The sequence below is a fragment of the Lytechinus pictus genome, chromosome 11, assembly GCF_037042905.1.
Source record: "Lytechinus pictus isolate F3 Inbred chromosome 11, Lp3.0, whole genome shotgun sequence".
Taxonomy (NCBI): Eukaryota; Metazoa; Echinodermata; class Echinoidea; order Temnopleuroida; family Toxopneustidae; genus Lytechinus; species Lytechinus pictus.
In genome coordinates this window covers 8,228,678-8,243,273 of record NC_087255.1, presented here as the reverse complement: position 1 = coordinate 8,243,273, position 14,596 = coordinate 8,228,678, and the positions used below count along the sequence as shown (strand labels likewise).

At 36.3% G+C, this 14,596-nt stretch overlaps 1 protein-coding gene across 1 annotated transcript in view; it reads left to right on the top strand.

Annotated features, from left to right (window-relative positions):
* Positions 1–14,596, top strand: part of LOC129271369 (phosphatidylinositol 3-kinase regulatory subunit alpha-like) — a 58,040-nt gene that overhangs the window by 23,917 nt on the left and 19,527 nt on the right. The window contains exons 7-11 of the mRNA XM_064106586.1: positions 937–1,053; positions 6,104–6,199; positions 8,507–8,605; positions 11,928–12,137; positions 13,240–13,426. Of these exons, the coding sequence (XP_063962656.1) occupies positions 937–1,053; positions 6,104–6,199; positions 8,507–8,605; positions 11,928–12,137; positions 13,240–13,426 (709 nt within the window). The remainder of the gene's footprint in view (positions 1–936; positions 1,054–6,103; positions 6,200–8,506; positions 8,606–11,927; positions 12,138–13,239; positions 13,427–14,596) is intronic.

Genomic DNA, 14,596 nt, shown 5'->3' with positions numbered 1-14,596 from the left:
CATTCTGATAAAGATCATTTTTTATATTAAAAAAATAAAAAATCATAGTGTGCTGTGCAAACCACTTCACCTATGTACACATGTGTATGTGCATACATGTATGACATTATCAAAGCAATATATATAGTACACTGGCCAATTAAGAAAAATAACAGACTGATATACATTCATGTACCTGTATATTGTTTAGGACATCCTTCAGGGTTTTTTTTTCTCACTGGGTAGTATGGGCGCTAATTATTTCTATTTCTGTCTCTTGCTTTATGTTCTCCAATGCAAGGAATCAAAAAGCGATGAATGCTGTCATTCATCTTTTGAAAATTCTGCAAAGGCTGACTATCCATACTGTTTAGCCTGGCACACACTACTGTACATTATTCATTGTGATCCAATGTTCAAATAATTTGATTTAAACATTCCAAATCCAATGTATAAAATCTTATCAAAGTTCCAAATAGTGGCATGATTACAAATTCCAGTCTATTTTGAGTCTCCCTGTAGGAGTTAAAAAAAAGAAGAGTTATAATGATGTCATTATTACTGTAGCTGCGATTTGAAGCCGATTTGGACTTTGCTTCCACTACAAGCCTCGCAGCAAACATAATTCTGATATTCGTATTAATATGCCCAAGCTTCAAATAGAATGATTAAATTTGAAACTTTTGTATGTAATGCAAAAGGGGAATTTAAAATTTTGTTGTTGTAGTTGAATTGTGTAAAGTGTGGCAGGCTAAAGTCGAATAATTGCCCAAGTCATAGAAATTTTCTATTAACATTCAGATGTACCTCTTTAAGATTGAACAGATTTCTATTGTCCTTAATACAGCTTTGACTGTGGTAGAAATTCCTGTATTTTTTGTTTCTGATTACATTTGTTATTTTGTTGACATTATTGCTATTATTGCTGACATCCTAAATTCTGTTTGTTTTCCCCAGGTACCTATCCAAATAGTGAGCATAGGTTAAAAGAAAGGACATTCTCTACCATGCAATGGTGCGATAAATGTGGAAAGTTCATGTTCGGTCTCGTTCAGCAAGGTCTGGAATGTTCAAGTACGTACTCTACAAAGCTTTTATATTCTTTAAATTTCTTCATGAGTCGTGTTGGATACTTTGTCTCAAACTTGTGTGCACTCTTACATGTACACATTTTAACTTGTGTGCATTTTGCATGTCACATTGAAATATCACATGAGGGGTGTTCATACACTAGAAAAATTGAAATTTTGATCGTGATTAAAATTTTGATTTGTTTTTCACCGTTCATACTCACAGAAAAAGTGTGATGTTGATATAAAAGGAAGAAATATTTTGAATTTGCATGACCAACTCTGATTAACCCCGTTTCAAAGAGTTGGATTCACATGTGTAAACTACATGTACTGTACTTGTATAGGCCTACAAAGTCATTTTACTTGTTTACAATTACTGTATGCGCTGACTTGTGGTATATAATGATTATTCAGAAAAAATGGAAGAACTGCGATTTGAATCACAATTATAAGGATCATGACAGTTCTTGAAAATTTTCTGTTCACACATACTCACCCGCCCACCTAGAATTTTTTTTTCAAGTGCGATTAAAAAACAATATATTCTACTGTTCTGTGTGTGTGAATGCCACTGTTGTATTAATCTTTTCTGTATTTTACATATGTGTTCATTGCAATGTACATATCTCTTCCGTAAGTTGCATGCACATGTGGGTTTCTATGAGATGTGTTCAATCGATTTTCATTCTAAAGCTAGAATCACAGACATGACTCACAAATCAAAATGCAATCACAAAGAAGATGTTCAATATGTTCAAAGAATAATTGTTTTTTCATCAAAGCTGTTCTCCCTGATTTCAAGCCAATCCAGTTTGACCCGTGAAGAATAGGTCAACTTGATACGTGTACATCTATAAAATGGCCCGTCATAGAATCAATGTGATCTCCATTGCATTCTGTTGAATTTTGATATCTGTGGTTTTGCAAATAGCATTTGATATAAAGTTTTATTTTAAAATACATTGATCTTTGCATACATGTAGGTATGACAAGGTATTTATGAATGAAAGAACCTTTATACTTGAATGTAGTTTCAACAAAAGTGACCTTGTTGCTGTGGTTATTAGGCAGGGACTCAGTTTTAAGGGGAGTGAGAGTGATCACTCGCTACCGCTCTCCTTAATCCATTTTTAGTAGAGCGATTTATCACTCGCCTCAGCAATTGCTTAACAAGAGTGTCGGTCAATGATCAAACTGTTCGAGTCATCCTTGAAAACTTCATTCGCTGTCAATGTTTTGTAAATTACAATATTGTATCGAAGCAATTAAACACACTTGCAAGAATGACATTAAAAAGAGTTCAATGAGATAGATATTGCATAGATCGATATCGGATTGTTTGCCTCCTTTGGTTGTGGGTTGTAACTTAGCGTACGTTCTTCCATCCATTTTGAAATCGGACAAGAGAGCTCACCTTGTATATCAAAGAAGAGCTTTTTGTAGTGCTCCGCTAATGCTCCCCTTAAAAGTTTTAGGAGAGCTTTTTATTGCCCCCCTCATAACTGAGTCCCTGATTAGGTGTTGCTTTATACAGCTACAGCACATGTACATGTACACATTCTGTTTTTCATGCAGTGTGGAAGCAGAAAATTGTTCTCTATGGTCAGTTTATACAATGCAGTTGAACAAGGGAAAACTTGGCAACATTCCACATTCTAATCGCTCATACAAAAAGTATGTCAATAACACACACAGATAATGACAAGTACAGATTGTACTACTTACATGAACTACTCATTCAATTACTAGTGTCAATGAAATGAACATTTATATGAGAGTGTATTTGTGTGTGTGTGTGTGGAAGGGGGGAGGACATGTATGGCAAACATACATGTGAGGTATGTGCTTTGATAGTATTTACAAAATATTACTCTTTAAGAACTGTAATTACTGTCTTCATACAAATGGAAAAATCATATTAGATTACTCATGCATGTGCATGTACATGTAATTATGTCAAGGATTTTACATTGTCTGATCAATGCAATCACAGATTTTATACACAAGGGTGAATGTCAAAATCAAATCTTTCCATGCCAACTTTAGTCTAAATATTTTGTTTCACGAGTGTTGAAGTAAGAGTTTTGATCAGGGGCCAGGTTATTTGGATACAATAATGAATGACATTCTAGCCTGGCTCGTCGAGCATTGTCAGTTGAATATGTACGTGTATGTAGCAGTCCGTCCTAGCTTTCCTTTAATACCGTTTTGCGATCCATGTGGAATGGTAGACTTCCTGGAGGTATATAGTCTTTCCTGACTTCCTAGCAATCTGGTGGATAGTTGGAAATATTGAACCCCCCTTTGTCTTGCTAGCCCAGGAACATGATTCGAAAACCACCACGTAGAAATACCTGTGAGTTTTGTCTCTCAAAGTTTTTTAAAAAATTTGTTCATCAATTGATATTATTTGAGTTTAATAGAGCTTTTTTACAATACTAGCGTTTAAACTATTTTTCATCATGGTCTTTTAATATGCAACAGGTTGATACAAACAATTGTTTATCAGCAATTTCATGTATGTATGGTAGGGGGTCCTAAAGCTGCGCGGGTCCTAAAGCTACGCACCACTCATCGCGCATGCAGTTTTAATGGCAAATGCGCACTCTGTGTGTGGAACTGTGACTGCAGAGTGACGAATGATTCCTATTCAATTTTTTCAACAGAGGCTGCAGTAAATCTCTAAATGCAGAGAAGACCAACAACTGTTTGGAATTTTGGAGTTATATTCGCTTTAATTTCATTTTATCCTATAATAATTTGAATATATTTTAGAAATTGAGGCACAGGAAATAATAAATATTTTTTGCATGATAAAACGAGTGCGTAGCGTTAGGACCCCTTCTACATCGGGCGTCGAAATCAAGATGTGTTCGGAAAACACGGCGGGATTTTCGAATTAGTGAGTTTTGCGATATTTTCTTCTTGGTTAACGATCTTTAGAATGTTTGCCACAAATTATTGAAAGATAATTTGTTGAAATATTAAAATTGGGATACTTTTTATTGTTTGAAAACAAAGTGCGTAGCTTTAGGTCCCCCCCATCATACACTGTATAAAAATTGATTTTTAAAGTTGTTAATGTGAAGAGCTTGATTGTCAAGCAATCAGGAGCGCACATTTGGAATTTGCATTTGATTTTTTGATTTTTGTATTAATACAACTATTTCTGCAATATTTACATGTACGTAGGCTTTAAAACTTCAACATTTACTCGGCCATGATTTTCAAATACTCTGATGTGTATCAACATTATGGCTATGTACATGTATGCACATACATACATGTACATGTGTATGTGCATGTAGTGAGTTTTCTTGATGTGTATTGAAATAATATCACTTTAAAAATGTGTCAAGCCGGATACAAGCGGGGTTAATAAATTTTTTAAAACTAAATTTGAAATAGAAATATAAATGTCTAAAGGCTATTTTTTGTCTATCTCAATTACATGTAGGGCTATTTTTCAATGTACCTGTATCTAAACACAACTTGTTTTTAAAAATAGAATGCACAAAGGCAACATTATTGTGCACTCCAAATGTACAAAGGTTTTGGGAATATTAGAGCCCTGGCGATCGATAGGCGGTATCAACGGTCATCCCAGATTTCATTTGAGTTCTGGGGGGCGTTTCATCAACATTTTTGTCCGACAAGTTGTCAGATCTGACAACTTTTCTGGATTTTGATTGGCTGAGAAGCACTGTTACTATGGTAACTGTCGGATAAAACGTCTGACAAGTCCTTTCATGAAACGCTCCCCTGATGCTGCTTTATGAAGATTTTTTTTTATAAATAAAAGGTCTAAAATGTACATTGCATGAGTGTACGTGTAAACACAGCATAGTGGTGTGTGCATGTGTGGGTGGATGGGGGGGGGGGGGGGACCAACAGCATAAAGTCAAGGTTGTGTTCACATTTTGTTGTCTTGATTTCTGAGTACGGTAATTATTTCTTGGCTTTGGGAAGAAAAGGGAATAATCTGATCCGTGGGAGAAAGATGTCCAATTACCCAAGAACCCAGCTGGTGCCTGTTCAAAGTAGCTAAATATTGATGACTTCATTTGTGAATACATACATGTATGTACATTCTCAAGGTATGTTCATGGAATTGGATACTGTTTGTATATGTATTTTGTATTCACAAAATGCACCAAAGGTGTGCAATGTCACTGTAGAAAATGCAAACAGCTCCCCCATGGCAAGCCTGGTCACTTCCCTCTGTTGCTTTTGATTTTCTTGGAAAATTGTTACGTACATACATGTACGTCCATGCTGAGGTGATGTGAATTATTTATGGAAGGCTGGAGAGGTGCAAGGTTAATAGAGGACAAGTCTACCCTTAACAAAAAGTTGAATAATAGGAGAACAATCCAACAAGCGTAGCATTGAAGATTTAATGAAAATGTGATATAAAATATTAAAGAAAGTTATGACATCAGGTTCGCTTTCATGATTTCACAACAGTTATGTGGACATCCAGGTCAGTATGCAAAAAAAGCAAGGGACTGATGACGTCACTCACTCACTATTTCTTTAATTAATTAATTTTTCCTCATTGTCATGTGAAACAAAGATTTACACGTATTCCTGCATGAACATGTGGAATTACCAATGTTGCTTTTAAACATTCTTTAGTTCAGTCCAGTAGGTTATTATTTAAAAAAAAGCTAAAAATTTAAGTATTATAATATTCATTATCTATTATAAAAAACCCCAAAAGAAATAGCGAGGGATATCATCAACTCTTTCTTTTTAATATAAATCACTGAGTTGTGCAACGAATTTGTGAAAAATTTAAGATGTCATAACTAAATTTCAGCAGTACATGTATATGCTTGTTTTATTTTTCTCTTTGATTAAAATCAACATATTTATGGGGTGGACTTGACCTTTAATTATTATTTGGTCAACTCTGCACGCAGTGTGTTCCATAATCGTCAGAAGATATGAGGATGTTACAAAGAGTTGAAAAGACTTGAAAGGTATACATGTATATGGGCCTAATTTCTTATTATTTGTTTGTTTTTGCTTTGTTTTAAAAAAAACAGATTGTGGATGTATCTTCCATCGTACATGTGCAGCTACTGGTCTTCCTAGATGTGACCCGTCAGGGGTCAGGACGAGAAGAGATAGTGCTATACGTGGTAAGAAATTCAATTTCAACTTTAAACAAATTTCGTCGGCGTTCATCCGAACCAGAGGAGAAGAGGAGGTGAATGTAAGGGAAATAAATTTTGAGATTTTTTTTCAGAAAATGAAAGTACAATTCCTGTTCAAAAACCGAAATTACAAGCATGTAGCTCTTTTGCGATATTTTCTCTGATTCTTGGTCTTGTGTAAACATGAAGATACCAATGTCAAGCAGTATTAATGGATATCTGGTAGGGTGTGAGAGTATGTGGTTATTTTCAAACTTAAAGGAGAATGAAACCCTTGAAACCAGCCGAATCCATATCAAAGAGAAAAATCAAAGAAACATATTGTTGAAAGTTTGAGGAAGATTGAATGAATAATAAGAAAGTTATGGGCATTTGAATATTGAGATCACTAATGCCATGTAGATCCTCCCATTGGCAATGCGACCAAGATCTGTGATGTCACACACGTACAACTCCCTCATTACTTTAGTACTTATTTCACTTCTATTCTCACTTTTATAGAGTCTATCACAAGGTGAGGTGTTCTCTTTATGAGAGGACAAGTACAGAGGTTTCACAACATTATATCATTGATGAATCGTTTGTCATATGATTAGAATGAGCAAAAAGAGATGTTTGGGGTATATTTTCAGTGTCCAAAAGGGGAGAGTTGTTCATCTGTGACATCATAGATCTTGGTCGCATTGCCAATGGGAGGATCTCCATAGCATTAGTGATCTCGACATATAAATGCTCATAACTCTTCTATTGCTAGTCCTATTTTACTCAAACTTTGTTGATCTTATTCTTTGATTTTTCTGTTTTCACAAAAGCTAACTTGCTCCAAGAGTTTCATTCTCCTTTTAGTGGACATGGGGGTGAAAATTAAAACTTGCTAGAAATCATTAGGCTTTAATGTTTTTTTAAACTAGACATCTTAAAGTATATTTTACCATTTCAGTTACATAAAATTATTCATTATGTCTTGAGATACAGTGAATTTAGTGCAAGGGAAATTTAATGTTACAAAATGTTGATTTTTGCATTAAAATTCACACATTGCCTATCACAATATAAAATTTGTATTAGAAGCGCATTTGTTTCCAAGATAGAAGCTGTGTATTGTATCTACATGTAACTCCCTAATAGCAAAAAAAAAACTCTGAAGTGTTTTTCTGAAAAAATAGGGCTTCGAAGTTTTCAAAACTGGTTGTCGCGTCACTCACGTTTTAAATACAAAAAGTTTTCTAGAGCTGTGCATTCTGAAAATTAATTAATCCCAGTACAGGAGCAAATACAGTTTTCCCGTACCTTATTGTATATAAAGTAACTTGGTCCAATGTGTTAAGGTAAAGTTAAAATTAACTGTTAAAGTTGTGTCATGTCACTCACAATGTCGTGTCACTCACAAAATGTCGTGTCACTCACGGTATCATATTGTGTATAAAAAAAGGACATCCAATAATTTTTAAAGCATTTTTCTAGATAAATTCAGGGATACAGTCAAAATGTTATACCTGACATCATTTAGGCCTAGTTTACTGCTGAACTCTTGTTGGATTGCTCCCCAGAGAATGGAGAAAGTGCGTGCATTGTGCACGGGCAAGCTAGGTTACGAACTTCCGATGACGGGTTATATTGTATGTAAAGCACTTGGAGACATTGTCGTAATGTAATTATATAGTGCTATTTAAAAGTGGAATATCATTGATTTATATTTTTCAAACAAGTTTCAGGGCTGTGTGGCAAAGCCGTTTTTTGTTATATGATAAAGCCGTCTGTAAGCTACATGTATACAGGACTAGTGATATGTTTTTGTGAGCACTATTAGGTACCCCAAATTTTCCTAGTGTAAAGACATGGTTGCTTGTCAATAATTTAATGATGTTAATTTTTATTCATTTTTAACTATAATTTCTATTAACAATACTATGAAGTTATAATGCCTGACATGTATTTTATTTTGTATTCCTTTTTGTCTTCAATTTATATCTAAAAATAATGATTGCATGTGATATTTCTGTTGTGTTTTTTCTCCTACAAAGCCTGAATACAGCAGAGTTTTGTATGAATTTTTGTATGAATTTAAAGGGATATATGAATATGGATAATTGTGATAATTATGCACATTTTTTGATATTAAGATTTAATATACGGTGTATTTTTTGTTCCTCAGTTTATTGTGTGAAATCCATTTCGGAAGTGAAATTTCTATGTATTGCTTGCATTCAAGGACCAAGAAAGTATGTTTCGTTTTAATTATTATATATATATGGAGTATTCTGGAGGAGTCTTTGTTTTTTTCATTTCCAGCCAATGTGTTCAGCCAAAGCCTTGCAGACCAGTTTGATCCATCTCATTCTCACGCACCTCTCGTAGTCGTCAAGTGTGTGGAGGCCATAGAAAGTAAAGGTTAGTCACACCAAAACACATACGTGGGCGTTGCTAATCTATTTGGGCTCCTTCAATCAAATATATATTAATTGCAGTTTGCTTTTGATCACTGTTCTGCTTCTTGGAACTAGTATGCTTTTCACATTGCATTTCCTTAACCCCATACTATCTTTTTTTTTCACACTGTCTATCTTAACCCCATACTATTTGCTTAGCCGGGGTTAATGCCTTAAACCCGGACTATTGCACAGCTCATGAATATTGATGGTTTTGCCACACATTTGTGTGATTGCGACTTAAGTGAGTGGCTAATACTTAGCCCCACTCTTCCTTTGCCCGGTTTCGTTTCACACTGCATCACTTAGCGCCGCAATTAGCCAGCTAACCCTGCTTTTTTGCAGGGCCAGATAGTACCGTGCTAGCCAACTTTGCTAAAACGTAGTGTGAAAACAAAGTGGGCTATCAAAGCTTAACCCCGTGAAATTGGTGGGGCTTAGACCCCCCCCTAGCCCCACCAATATCCTGGGGTTCAGGAAAATAAGTGCAGTTTTAAAAGCATTTAGGAGTGTAAAACTGATTTGCTACAGCTGATATTGCAACAGAATTTTACAATTGTTTGCAAATATTTTAGTGAAAAACCCTCTAATAGGGTGTACAATTCTTTGAATTTCAATCATTTATGTTGTTATTTCAAAGAAAGAAAGGTTGGAAAAGAGAGAGTATGATACAGGACATACACCCTAAGGGTGGTTATTCTGATAGCCATGGTAAAGTTAAACCTTTAGGAGTTAACTTAGGCCTCACTTTTATGGAGTGACAGTTGTCAACTTATTCACAAAATAAAGATTATTCTTAATACTGCTGCAAAAGGCTTTAAAAATGATTGAATTGTGATATTGCAAGATTAAAACAAAGTAAAATTGTGAATGAAATTTAATGAATTAGTTGGAAAATTAAAATTGCCATAGATATGGAAGAATTATTATGAAGCCAGCATTTCATAGAAGTGTGATTTGATGTTCTAGTTAAGACTAGGATTAAATCTAGGTTTAATCATCAGAATACCATCCATAGACTTAGCTTGAGGAAAGGGAGGCAAAAAGGTACTTTCAGTTTTTTCTAGGGTTATTTAATATTATTACAATAATAAAAAATGTTAAAGAGGAAGGGGGAGAGGGAGAGGTTGGGGGTTGTAAGTTAGTTTGCTAAAGTCACTTCATTTGCTAGAAGGAAATTGTATAGAGTGTAATACAGTAGATCCAGGTAGACTAGGGGGAGTGGGATGATTCTAGGGTACTTAGTATTATAATGAATTCAAAAGAAAGAGGAAAGGGGGAATAAAGGAAATAGAGAGAGAAGGAAGTATTTTGCCATTGTTTTGTCATACTAGAAGGGATTTAGAAGAGGCGGGAGAGCGAGAGCGGAACTGAAATAGAAATAGAACGATTATGTCATATAACTGCTTGTGAGAGGTTTACTTTATAGCACATACATGTCTATTGCATCAGTAAAGTAAAGTAAGGGATTGAATTTTTCATGCAAACAACACCACTTTGCGTAATAGTCATTGAGGATAGCAAGATAGAAGTAAGAGAGGAGGAGAGAGAGACAGAGAGATGGGGGAAAGGAAAGCCGGGAAGTATTCACATGCGATCGGTTTAAGAGATGCAACCAGCATGAGGCGAAGTGAATTATGCCAGCGACAAAAACAGGATGGGGGCTATTACATGGACATCCTGCCCTTGATATGGAAGACCTTCCCCCTTTTGACATTTCGAGGAGAGGTGAAGTTTAGCATCTCCAGCGCCCTGGCTGCCAAAATACAGAGGGAACAAAGTCGTTCCTGTGATCCCCGTTGTCAGAAGTGATTTAGCCGGAGAAACCACATCAAGGTGTTTTTCAGTCTGAACTTGAAGGGGAGACTCGCTGTGACTTAAACCGAAACACTGTTTTGTTTTCCCCTGGAGATTTCAGAGTGGAAATGGGGAAAATTATTAATTTCTAAGCCCGTAACCTTCATGCAATTCTGGATCATGTGATGTCATCAGTGTTTACATGTACAGTAGTGCGCAAAAGTTAGTGAACCCCTTCACAAAATGCACTCCTTCGTGCTGAGTGTTAAATGTAAAGTGTAAACGACAACATTACAATGATCTGTGAGCCCAGAGAAACAAACTTGATTTGATGTAATATAGCATCACCTGAAATTACAATTGAATATCCTAAACATGGCAGAAATTGGCGGCTCTAAAATATGTTTATTTTCGAGTCGGGTTCACAAACTTTTGAGCACCACTGTATATGTGTTTATATTCTTGATGGAATGATGTTCCTCTTTGAATGATAAAGACATGTAATGATGAACTTAATAATGAATAAAAAAAAAAATCATTTTTTTTCTTTTTAGAAAAGGAATATCTTTTATTCCAATTAGTTTATTTTTTGTAAAGATACACATGTATGGTTTCTTTTACTTTATTTTAACTATCCATTTCAATTTCACTCGTGTGATTTAAAAGACATTTTATATTCAATTAATTTATGTTGTCTGTATACAGCTACATTTATATAGATACTTTCATATTAAGATTTGACTTTGAATGGGTGTACTGGTGCATATATGTACATGTACATTAGATTACCCAGAACACATTAGTTTAATTTGCTAGTTGGCCTTGGGTATCATGCATGTATTGTAATAACCAAGCAGTTTACATGTACATGTAGGATAACATGACCCAAGTTTGTTGGTTTTCCAATAACATATCTTGGAGGGAAGATAATTTATTTTTACACTTACTGTGACCATTTTAATGTATCAGTATTTTTCATATAATGGTTAAACATATTTTAATCCAAATAATCTTTAAAACCATTAATTTGGCAGTGCGATGAAAACCTCAAAATCACTGTTTTCACCTGGGAATTCACAAATTCTTGACTTCTAGTCATTCCCTATTAATATCCATTCTTTTCTGTATCAATTAGTCAGTGCACCATTGTAAATTCTAATTTATTATACTCCCTTTCCGTCAGCAATATAGACAACAATGCAGAATTTGTTTATTTTATAGGAAAATGATGTAGCAATGAAAGTAGAATGCCAGTGTTGCCAAGTTGAAGAACAAAAGCAGATTTTTGTTCAGACTTTATTGCGGAGGAAGCATGGAAGTCCTGTATACATGAAAACCGTGGGAAATAAATAATGAAATTTGAAACTGAATGACTAAAAATAAAACAATAAAACATGATACTATTAAAAAAGAAAGTGTACTGTTACAATTTTGACACATATTCTTTCAATTCTCAGTTTCATATTGATGTTGTTTGTCGTTCTTAGGTGTTGGAGAGCGTGGTTTGTATCGAGTGTCTTCTTCAACGTCGGCTGTGAACGATATCAAACGTAGCTTCAATGAGAATCCCGATGCTGTCGATCTGTCGCGTTATACCGATGTCCATTGTATCACGGGGGTACTCAAGAGGTATCTGCGAGAACTGCCTAATCCAGTCATTCCAATAGAAATGTATGACAGCCTCCTAACAGCACATAGTGAGTATCATCAATCTTAGGATTGATTTTAGCCTTTTATGGAACACCAACTGCAGCGCAATTTTGTAGGTGTTTATTCCTGACAGGTACTAGGGGATGCTAAAAAAAATGAAATGTGTCTTCAAGTTGCACTTGAAGTCCCCAGTTGCATGTGGTGTAAAAGACATCACCACATTGGTCAAATGGTCTAAGGGTATGCGCGCTACTGCATATTAATAAGATTGCATGTTACACATACATACATATCATGTGCGTGTCAGCATCTAAAGCATGAATCCAAGTCACACTTTATTTGTCAAACCCTCGGGGGGGGGGGGGGGTGGGGCACTCAGTATATAATGCATAGTGGGTATGTGCCGCGGAGGGGACCCCCATTTTCACACTCAAATTTCCGTTCCAAGGCATAGCATTTTTGTCATATTGAGAAAAAGAACAAAGAAAGCCGCTCCAAAGCATAGTATTTTCTTATTGAGACAAAAGAAGAAAGAAATCCGCTCCAAAGCTTCGCATATTTTCCGTTCCGTCCGCATTGATCTGCTACAATAAGCCGCATTATTGGTGAAAAGCGGCCACAGAGCGCTGTCCGACCATCGCCTCTGTGCTAGCGCACCCGGCGCCCATGCCGCCGGGCTAGCTGCATGCACGTTCCATAGGGATGCATACGCACTCAAACGCAGACGACCCGTTCCAAGGACCCCCGTTTTCACAAACATTTGTAGTTCCGAAGCCCGTTCTGAGGACCCTCCTTTTTACAATAAGCCCGCTCCAAGGCCCCCGTTTTTTGTCTCGCCCGCGGCACATACCTACTACTTTTTTGGTCGAGTACCCTTCCCCCCCGGGGTCAAACCCCCTCCCCCTGGTTTGAGTGCAGCACAATGCGGATCATCTTCTTGCTAAAGGAAAGAAATAACTTTATGACAGGAATTTGAACCCATGACCTTTGTTTTTAAAGGCCGGAGACTAATCCACTACGCAACAATTCTCCACACCATAAAGTGGCATTTTAAGTACCAACAGCTGTATTATTAAGTAATCTGATACTTAAAAATCTGCCAAACTTGTTGAAACCCTTATCTCTTATGAATCCGTTTCCATTCTACAGGAACTGTCGACAAGCACGCCCGCATTGCCACTTTGCTGGCCTGCGTGGAGAAGCTCCCCCTAGCACACCATTCAACTCTGTACTACCTGATGGCGCACTTCAAGCGGATCACAACCCAGATTCAAGCCTGGCATCTGGCAGCAGTCTTCTGTCACATCCTACTTAGACCACCTCAAAATGAACTCATGTAAGCGCAATAGGGGGTTTGTTACCATTCTTGGGCCCGTCTTACAAAGAGTTGTGATTGATCCAATCAATCACAACTATGGACGGCCAGCAACGTCAAAATCTAGAATGCATGTTTATTCTAAAATTTCGTTACATATGAATGTATATCCATAAATTCATTGATTACTTGACAATTTGGTGTGTTCTCCTTTGTTTACAAAGGACATTTTGCAAATTTCATGTAGAAAAAAATTATGGCACTGATGGATTTCCATAGAGTTACGATTGATTGGATTAAACATAAGTCTTTGTAAGACGGGGTCCATGGTTCCGTAACACAAAGGTTAGCGATTGATTGTACGCTTGATTTTTACATTTGATTGTACAGTGAAGTCAATGGAATCAATTGTAGAAAAAAATTCTACGATCATTGCTAAGTTTTCTGTCACGGGCCCCAGGTCTACTACCCGATGGCTCATTCTCAGAATGTCTAATACACCATTATGGTTAAACCATTGATGTAAAAAAGCTGGATGGAGCGCGCTGTATACTACTGCACGCACAACCTTGAAGCAAAGGAAAGTACTCCATGACACAATTAACAGTCTATGGGGCCATACCAGCGCATAAGAAACAACATGCACATGCATGAGACAAAATTGTGGAACATTGTGCGCGCTTGACCTTTTGGAGTACTTTCTAGAGCTTGTTGCAGCTCTATCCGGCTTTTGGATATCGATGGGTTTAACTCACCTTGGTCCCGTAACACAAAGCTTAGCAATGATTGTATGACATTTTTCCATGATTGATTGCATTGACTACAATGTACAATCAAGCGTACGATTAATCGCTAACCTTTGTTAGGGGACCCTGGGCTCCGTAACACTTGATTCACGGTTGATTTTAAGCTTGATTTATATGATTGATCGTACATTGTAATCGTGAAAACTTGTTCTACGATCATTGCTAAGCTTTGTGTTACGGGCTCCTGGGCTCCGTAACACAAAGGTTAGCGATTAATCGTAAACTTGATTTTTACGATTGATTGTACATTGTAGTCAATGCAATCAATCGTAGAAAATATTCTATGATCACTGCTAAGCTTTGTATTACGTGCCCCTCGCCTTCTGTTTTGCCCATACGAGTTAAATTATACACTAATCTACATGCATTCATGGTATTAGCTATT